The sequence below is a fragment of the Salminus brasiliensis genome, chromosome 25 (assembly GCF_030463535.1).
Source record: "Salminus brasiliensis chromosome 25, fSalBra1.hap2, whole genome shotgun sequence".
Classification (NCBI taxonomy): domain Eukaryota; kingdom Metazoa; phylum Chordata; class Actinopteri; order Characiformes; family Bryconidae; genus Salminus; species Salminus brasiliensis.
Window position 1 is genome coordinate 25,701,552 of NC_132902.1, and position 9,886 is coordinate 25,711,437.

The window sequence follows — 9,886 nt, forward strand, 5'->3', positions numbered from 1 at the left end:
AGAGAGGTTTACTGTAGAAGCTCCATCAGATCCCATCAGAACAGATAAAGCAGCTGAAGATAAATCCATTAAAAGGAGAAACAAGAGCTTCTCATTCTGAAGAAAGAAAGTAGTGAGATCTTGTCGGTGAGCTAGTCTGAAGAACAGAGCTCGGTTCCTCCAGGGTTCTCCTGGACGCCCCCTCCCCAGTCCAGCCAGCACAGCGTGGAGGATGTGTTCACCTCCATCATCATCATCAGCAGCAGCAGCAGCAGCTCACCTGATTTACCATCATTAAGCCCTGATTTACCACCAAACCAGGTGTTGATCTGAGGAGAACTCTAAATAATACTAGACTCCATGAGAGAGGAGAACTTTGGAGATGTTCTATTGATGAACACAGTGATGGAGAACCTCCACCACTTTCTGTAGGAGTGTGATTATCAGTGTTATCAGATTTGTTTATAGAGGACTAAAACCTTTGCCCAGCACTGTATCCCCCCCTCAGCATTAAGCTGTGGAGCAGTGAAAGATCTGTGCTCTCTAGAATGATGGTTGGTTGGAGCTCCATCCAGTACTTTTGGATGGGGTGAGTTGGGGAGTTGGGGATGATAATGAGGTGGGGTGGTGATCATCTATCCAACATCCTGACCTCACTAACTCCTTTGCCTCTGATTTGATTTGATTTGATGCAATCAATCAAATCTACACAGCAATCTAGCAGAAATCCTTCTTCCCTGTTACTCCAAGAACAGCAGGATCGACTCTTTTATAATACCCTCGATTTCAGGAGAAACAATGAGCCAGCAGGTGTCCAAATACTTTTGTCAATGTAGCAGACTGCTTCGTCCACTTTCTGGTGTCCTACAGACTGTTATTATCAGACTGTACCTTCTGTAGGCAGCCTTATGCTAACTCTCTCGCCGCCGAATGCAATCAATCAAATCTACACAGCAATCTAGCAGAAAGCCTTCCTCCATGCACAGTAGAGACGGTTACTCCAAGAAAAGCAGGATCGACTCTTTTATAATACCCTCGATTTCAGGAGAAACAATGAGCCAGCAGGTGTCCAAATACTTTTGTCAATGCAGCGTATGTGCAACCCTGTTTTCTAACACACTAAAAATATCTGCAGCAGATGAAAAAAAGCTGTATATATATATACTTGCATATGGGCTAAATGTCAGTCAGGCTGTCATTTGAGATGGGTTACCATTTGGCCGATACGAGCAGCCTGGAGATGAAGTCTTTGGCTTCCTCTGACACATTCTCAAACGCCTCAGCGTCAAAGTCCCAGTTAGAATGCAGGATGTTGTTCATGGTCTCTGTGTCACTTTCACCCAGGAACGGAGACAGGCCACTTAAACTGAAACACACACACACACACACACACAGAGTGTGCAGAACATTAATACACAGTAATGGAGGACTGTTATGTAACATGAAATGCGACAGATTATGATTTATCCATTAAAAAAGGCCCCTTTATGACCTTGTGGCAAACCTGAACAAACACCCTTGTGATAATGGGGCTAATTTAGCTGATAGGTTGCTAACATGTCAGCCATCAGTTATCAGACAACTATCGGCTAATTCAACAGAATTAGCCAGTAACAGGGCCCTGAATGTAGTCAAGGTTTTGCAATGAATATTTTTCAGGGGAGATTTGACATTGGCGTGGCGTCAGAGCAGAGTCCGGCGTACAGACAAACGTGTTTCTAAAGCTTCCTCTCAGGTGGAAAAACTCATTACCTCTCCATTCAAGCACACGTCGTTGCTCTGTCCGCTATCTGGTGTCCTACAGACTGTTATTATCAGACTGTACTTTCTGTAGGCGGCCTTATGCTAACTCTCTCGCCGCTGAATGCAATTCAATCAAATCTACACAGCAATCTAGCAGAAAGCCTTCCTCCCTGTTACTCCAACAAAAGCAGGATCGACTCTTTAATAATACCCTGTGTCCAAATACTTTTGTCAAATGCTTTGTCTGCTTTCTGGTCTCCTACAGACTGTTATTATCAGACTGTACTTTCTGTAGGCAGCCTTATGCTAACTCTCTCGCCGCTGAATGCAATCAATCAAATCTACACAGCAATCTAGCAGAAAGCCTTCTTCCCTGCACAGTAGAGACGGTTACTCCAACAAAAGCAGGATCGACTCTTTAATAATACCCTTGATTTCAGGAGAAACAATGAGCGACCCGGTGTCCAAATACTTTTGTCAAATGCTTTGTCTGCTTTCTGGTGTCCTACAGACTGTACTTTCTGTAGGTGGCCTCATGCTAACTCTCTCTCTCTCTGAATGCAAGGAGAAACAATGAGCGAGCCGGTGTCCAAATACTTTTGTCAATGTAGCGTACTGCTTTGTCTACAGACTATTATCAGACTGTACTTTCTGTAGGCGGCCGTGTGCATGTGCATGGGCGAAACACATATCTGCCTAATATTGTGTAGGTCCCATTTGTTGATCTGATTTACTGGGACCTCTAATGATGTCCTGTGGTATCCGGTCACCATGAGCCTTGGGGCACCCATGACCCTGCTCTTACCAGTTCACCAGTTGTGCTTAATTGGAGCATTCTGGTGGGTACTGACCAATGCATACTGGGAACACCCCACAAGACCTGCCTGATGTTCTGGAGATGTTCTGACCCGGTCGTTTATCTAGAACATCACAGCTTGGTTCTTGTCCAGGTTTCCTGCTTCTACTCCTTCATCACCTTCAAGAACTGAATGTTCACTCGCTGCATAATGTAGCCACCCCTTGATAATATTAAAAATAATAATAATGGCAAGAAAAAAGGAAGAGAAGGGTTAAAATACAGCTGTTATCTGACCGAACGCAGAACACACAGCAGATTCTGGCTCCTCTAAAGGGCTCTAAGTGTGTTCTGTTAAGGCGTCAGCTCTGCTCCACTCAATATGAGGACTGTGGGAAATAGTAGCACTTTAGAACCAGGCCATGAGTTATTATAGGGCAAAGTTATTTGTGGGGAAAGTACACATAAATCGTGCGTTTCTTTAAATAGAAGAGCAGTAATTGAGTTATACTGTTGAACAGCGAGTAGCACTCAGGCCCAGGACTGTGATGTAGGCCATGTACACATTTTCGGTGCACGCAAGCCTCCCTAAAGCCCCTCAGACAGCTGTCAAGCTATTAGCATTAATTGAATCAAGACTGACTGTTTCTGGACACTGGATGTACTGTAGGTCATCTATGGTCTCCAAGGTGAGGATACTGCTTATTGCTACACAACCCAGTTCTGTACCTGCATTAACCTGCATTAACCTGGTGGGAAATATCTGTCCAAACCCGGTAAGACCACTGACTACTGTAGTGGAGTTTGGGTGGCTGGGTTGGGATGTCATGTCTAAAGTATTTCTCAGGAGGGGGTTGGGTTCAAATTCCATGATTGGGTGCAACAAAGCTCATCTCCCAGTAGAGACAGTTACTCCAACTACGACAGGATCAACACAACAATACCCTGGAGTTCAGAAGAAACAATGAATGAGCTGGTGTCCCAATACTTTTGTCCATATAGTGTATGCTGTCCAGAAGCAGGATTGGGAAACACTGGAGTCACTCTTTTCGTGCCGGACACAAATGCTGTGTGCCAAAGCCTAGGTAGGATGGGTAATTAAACATAATTATAATAACTCTGGAGGCTCTGGAGAAGTTTATTGTGTCCTCTGAAATTATGGAGGAGCTCCATCCAGTACTTTTGGGATGAGTTTGGGATGATGGGGTGGGGTGGGGTGGTAATCATCATCCAACATCCTGACCTCACTAATACTATTGTCACTGAATGCAATCAATCAAATGCTCACAGCAATGCTCCTCCTCCAAAATCTAGCAGAAAGTCTTCTTCTCCAACAAAAGCAGCATTAGCTCTTTTTAATACCTTTGATATCAGAAGAAACTATGAACGAGCAGGTGTCCCAATACTTTTGTCCCTATAGTGTATGCTGTCCAGAAGCAGGATTAGGAACCACCTAGAGTCCTAAAATGTGTGAGTGTGTGTGTGTGTGGGGGGGGGGGGGTGTGGGGGGGTGTGGAGCAGACCACAGCTGAGGCTTGCTGTGTTATTGGCTGTGTGATTGGCGGTGAGTAGATAGTGTGCTTTCTGGGCCTCTTAACTTGCAGTCAGAGACTGGTGGCCTTTCATTAGGGAATTACTGAGTGCTCTCAGCTCTCAGTCTCTGATGTCCACCTTTCATGGCTTTGGCATTTGCATTCCCTTTTTGATCTCTTTGACATTATAAGTCAGAAAGAGCAAGGCAATATCCAATTCAGCGCAGTCACATCCTCTGTTAGCTTCAAGGAGAGAGAAGAGAGAGAGGCTTTTTGCTGCTCTCAGAAAACTTCCTTTCCTCAGGACTGATAACATCCTCAGAGACAGTCTGCCATTCCCACTGCACTTCTCATTGTGTGGTGGTGCGTTACATTACTTGGCGTGTTCGAAACCTATGTAGCATATCCATAAGTATATAAGTTCAGCTTTATGCATGGAGATATACATATGGACAAAAGTATTGGGACACCTGCTCATCATTATTTCCTCTAAAATTAAGAGTATTAAAAAAACGTTTGTCCTGCGTTGGAGTTGGAGTAGCTTTTGTTGGCCTAACTCTTGCTCTTATTACCACCACGGTCTTTAGGTGTGAACCTACAGCATATACGTGATGACGCCAACACTCCACATGTCCGTAGGGAACGACACAAAATCGTAGTTGACCACTTCGGGTGCCAAGAATTCAGGGGTTCCAAAGTTGACCTTCAGCTTCTCTCTGGGCCGATACCTGGTGACCATAAGAAAGTTCATGTCAGATGTTTGCAGTCAGATGGGACAATAATATATTATTTCAACTTATTATTAATTTTATATACCCAATTTCCCAACCCAGCACTCATTAGCACTCTCCCTATCACATGTAATGCTCCAGACACTGGGAGGGTGAAGACTGACACATGCTTTTTCCGACACATGCATCCAGCCACCAACTCTTTTCCAACTGCCGCCAATGCAACATAACCAGGCAACCAACGCGCTCTGAGAAAAGCAGGCAGGTTCCCAGCTCTGATGCACCGGCTAGAAGACACCCGTGCCAGCCAGCATCACACTGAAGTGATGTGGGCAGAGTGAGCAAGCCTGCTACCGACCAAGGCCAGTTGTGCTCTCTCAGGCTCAAGGTGCTGATGGCAGGCAGCATTACCCGGGATTTGAACCAGCGACCCTTGGTTAATAGTGGCAGTATACAACATATGTTTGTCACATATTTATATTTGAAATTTCATTTATTTGTCATTTGGCTATATACCAACATGTGACAAATATATTTGAGAAAATATGATATTTGCCACCTTCCTAACTTTCAATGGAAGGCAATGTAAAACGATTTTTGGAGCATTGCTATTGGACCATTCATAACAAATTAATATATTATACACCAGATTCACATTATGCCAAAAAATGGAAAATAAGGTTTTATATATAAGGTTATATATAAGGTTTGAGCCAAACATCAACAATATGTACCATACATATATTACATGTATACATGTATATAACTGATATACATATAATTGATATTGACATTGATAAATATATTATATATGTTTACCACATATGTTTTTGCTTACCAATTATGATCCATGTACTATGCACAAGTGGCCAATATCACATATGTATGTATTACAACTGTATACAATATCTATATACATATAGGCCCAATACTTATATATGCATATATGGTCATATTTCAGATTGCTGTATGGGATCTCCACTGTATTGAAGTACAAAGCGGTTGTTAAATGCAATATGAAGGCAGTCTGCAATGTTCCTGTACTTCCTAGTTATTTAGGAAACCCAAGGCCATTCAGTTATTTCTATTTTTTACATAAGCTGGAGCCTGACATTCATAAAGAGATTGTACATCATAAACTAATCTGGGCCAATGACTGGGCCGAGGACAAACACAGACAAACACATTGTGCATCTTGCAGTGCAATTGTTCTAGAAAAGCTCAACAGAAGCCCTAAATTGTTCAAGTGATCTTTCCATGTCAGTCTTTTTTTCATGGATAACAGTGTAGGCGGAGATGCGGCGCTGGTCACAGTTCCTAAATCGGGCGTGGTGGCAGGATGATAAACCTGCGTTAGTCTGGTGATTCACAGAGAACGGATTTCTCATGTTGACGAGAGAGAACTGCAGAGGAGTATAATTACAGCTCAATGCAGAGATTTCTCTCTCTCTTCTTCTCTAAGAGCATCTCAATCAGCTTGAGAGGTAAATGAATGCGTCTGTTTGTAAGCGATGGCATCCGGCGGCCGGCGGAGGAGGAAGGTTTGAGAATGGAGTGGTTTTCACACTTACTTTCTAGCGAGGCCAAAGTCTATGATTTTGATTTGGTTCCCCGTGCTGCTAACACACAGTATATTTTCAGGCTGTTGGGAAACAGTAAATAAATAAATAAAACACATTAAAATGGGATTTTAACACAAACATGTTCCATCAGTTACTCAAACAGGGCAGAACTGAGAAGTACTGGAAGCTTCATGCTGTATTTAACCCTCTAGTGTTGTGCGGTGTTCAGTGTTTTAATAAGACACACACATTATACATTAAACACACACTATCATAGAAACACTAGACTCGTTTACATTTACTGCTGACACTCTTATCCACAGAGACTTACAGGACATTAGAATCATGTCAGAGAATGTGGAGTTGTAAGTCCTGCCCAAAGGCTCTCATTGGTGTAGTGTGGTGTACTGGTGGGTTGATTTGAGTGGAGTTAAACTGAACTGCATTGAGTTGACTTAAACTGAACTATACTGTGTTTAGTTAAACTGAACTGAAATGTACTGAGTTAAGTTGAACTGAACTATAATGAGTTGAGTTGAGTTGAGTTGAGTTTAGTTGAGTTGAACTGAACTGAGCTGAAATGAGTTGAGTTGAACTGACCTGAACTGTATTGAGCTAAATTGAACTGAATTGAACTGAACTGAACTGAACTGAACTGAACTGAACTGAACTGAACTGAACTGAACTGTACTGAACTGAACTGAACTGAACTGAACTGTACTGAGTTGAGTTGAACTGAACTCTAATGAATTGAGCCGAGTTGAACTGAGCTAAGTTGAACTGAGCTGAAACGAGTTGAGATAAACTGCACTGTAATGAGCTGAGTTGAGTTGACAACCAAGCTGGCATCAATGCTGGAGAACAGCTCCCACCCCATGCATGAGACTCTGGCAGCACTGGGCAGCTCCTTTAGCGACAGGCTGCTTCACCCCAAGTGTGTGAAGGAGCGGTATCACAGGTCCTTCCTTCCTGCTGCCGTCAGACTACACAACCAACACTGCTCCCAGCGGACCACATACACACACACTTAACTACACACACATGTTCATGTTCAGGGAATACTATGTGCAATATCCCACCCCCATGTGCAATTAAGAGTCTTTTACTGTAAATAATATTGTTTATTGCTTTTTTTTTTTAATTCTTATCTATATTGTGTGTATATAGTGTAAATTATTTATTTATCCAAATTTTTGTAACTGAGTGTCCTGCTATCCCTTTCTGCTGTTACACTGTGAATTTCCCCACTGCGGGACTAATAAAGGACTATCTTATCTTATCTTATCTTATCTTATCTTAAGTTGAGTTGAACTGACCTGAACTGTATTGAGCTAAATTAAACTTAACTGTGCTCAGCTAAGTTGAGTTACGTTGAGTTGAACTGAACTCAGCTGAAATTAGTTGAGTTGAACTGACCTGAACTGTATTGAGCTAAATTGAACTGAACTCAACTGAACTCAACTGAACTGAACTGAGTTGAGTTGAGATGAACTGAACTGACCTGAACTCAACTGAATTGAACTGAACTGAACTGAACTGAGTTGAGTTGAGTTGAGATGAACTGAACTGAACTGAACTGACCTGAACTCAACTGAACTGAACTGAACTGAACTGAACTGAACTGAACTCAACTGAATTGAACTGAACTGAACTGAACTGAACTGAACTGAACTGAACTGAGTTGAGTTGAGTTGAGTTGAGTTGAGTTGAGATGAACTGAACTGACCTGAACTCAACTGAACTGAACTGAACTCAACTGAACTGAGTTGAGTTAAGTTGAGATAAACTGAACTGAAGAGTACTGTGTTGAGTTGAAATATACTGAGTTGATAAGTCAAACTAAACAGAATTTTATTTAGTTAATATAAGTTAAGAGTTGAGTTAAGTTGAACTATATTGTATTGAGTTGAACTAAACCAAAATGAACAGTATTGTACTGAGCTGAGTTAAACTGAACGCTATTGAGTTGAGTTGAAGTAAATTATATTGAGTTCAGTTGAGTTGAACTGGCTGGGTTAGGTTGGGCAGGATTTCAGAGCGGTGTAGGAAAGATGGTTTTACCTTCAGGTCCAGATGCAGGATGTACTGCTGGTGAAGATACTGGACACCTTCACAGATCTGCCGGGTGAAGACGATGGCATCCAGCTCCGTCAGCTGGTAATGTTCGTCAACGATGCGGTCAAACAGCTCTCCGCCCTCCACACTTTAACCCAACACAGACAGACAGACCTGACACATTCGTTTGCTTGTCGGGTCTTTTGTTAAGAAACGCCTCTAAAACCGATTAAGGGCCAAGAAACGCTTCTGCTCTGCTGGGTGACGTCTCCAGCAGGACGGATCCACCCCAGCGTGTTTTATGGAACAATAAGGCTTATCGTTTGCAGTATTCATAAATAAACCCACAGAATCATAACCACAGCAAATCTGTGCAGTGCTGTCTGGTTAACTGTGCAGTGATGATGACAGCACCACTCTGGTGTGAAGTAGAATGTGTGGGTGCACCTAGTTCCTGTCAGTGAGAACCGAGCTGCTGAAAAACACGGTCAGTGAAAGGAAATTTGTCTTGCAAATGAAGCTCTAATGGACGGCGTCAGCTCCAGCATCAAAGCCCAAATGAGCCGAGGCATTCATTACTGTTCCATATGAACAAAAGGCATTAAATGAAGGCCATTTCTTATTCCTCCAACCTGAACCACTCTCTCTCTCCGTCTGTCTGCCCCTCCTAAACCCAAGGCTTCCTATACAGTTAATAATCAGGTGATTAATTATTTATTTAATTTGATTCAATGAAGCAGTGTCTGGATTCAGTACTATTCAGTATCTACTATGAATTATTCAAATTCCACGAATAATTATTCAACATCCAGAATGCAGTATACAGTATCCACTATGAATTCAGCAGTATTCTCTACAGAATAATAATCAGTATAAATTATTTTGTATGTACTACGACCTGTCCAGTAACCACTTTAAATTATTAATTTAATACTATGAACTACTCAGTGACCACTACAAATTATTTAGTATCTATCTATACATATAGTATCCACCATGAATTCTCCAGTATCTACTATGAATTATTCAGTGTCCACTATAAAAGATTCAGTATCTAGTATTACTTACCAGTATCTACAAAAGTATCCAATATGAATTATTCAATATCCACTACATAATATTCAGTATCCACAATTATTTATTCGGTATTAACTGAGAAATATTCAATATCCACTATGAATAATTCAGTATCCACTATGAATTCAGCAGTATTCACTACAGAATAATAATCAATATGAATTATTCATTTTATACTATGAACTACTCAGTGTCCACTACAAATGATTAAGTATCTACTATACATTATCCAGTATCCACTATGAATCCTCCAATATGTACTATGAATTATTCAGTATCTACTATGAATTATTCAAAATCCACTATTAATTATTCAACATCCACAATGCAGTATTTAGTATCCATTATGGATTATTTAATATCCACTACACAATATTCAGTATCCACAATTACTTATTTGGTATCAACTGA

The 9,886-nt window shown here is 41.5% G+C and overlaps 1 protein-coding gene across 1 annotated transcript in view; it reads right to left on the reverse strand.

The window, feature by feature from the left end:
* Window positions 1-9,886, reverse strand: part of mylk3 (myosin light chain kinase 3) — a 41,967-nt gene that overhangs the window by 6,937 nt on the left and 25,144 nt on the right. Inside the window, exons 8-11 of the mRNA XM_072671695.1 lie at window positions 8,405-8,546; window positions 6,353-6,423; window positions 4,650-4,778; window positions 1,193-1,345 (exon numbers count right to left, since the gene is read on the reverse strand). Of these exons, the coding sequence (XP_072527796.1) occupies window positions 1,193-1,345; window positions 4,650-4,778; window positions 6,353-6,423; window positions 8,405-8,546 (495 nt within the window). The remainder of the gene's footprint in view (window positions 1-1,192; window positions 1,346-4,649; window positions 4,779-6,352; window positions 6,424-8,404; window positions 8,547-9,886) is intronic.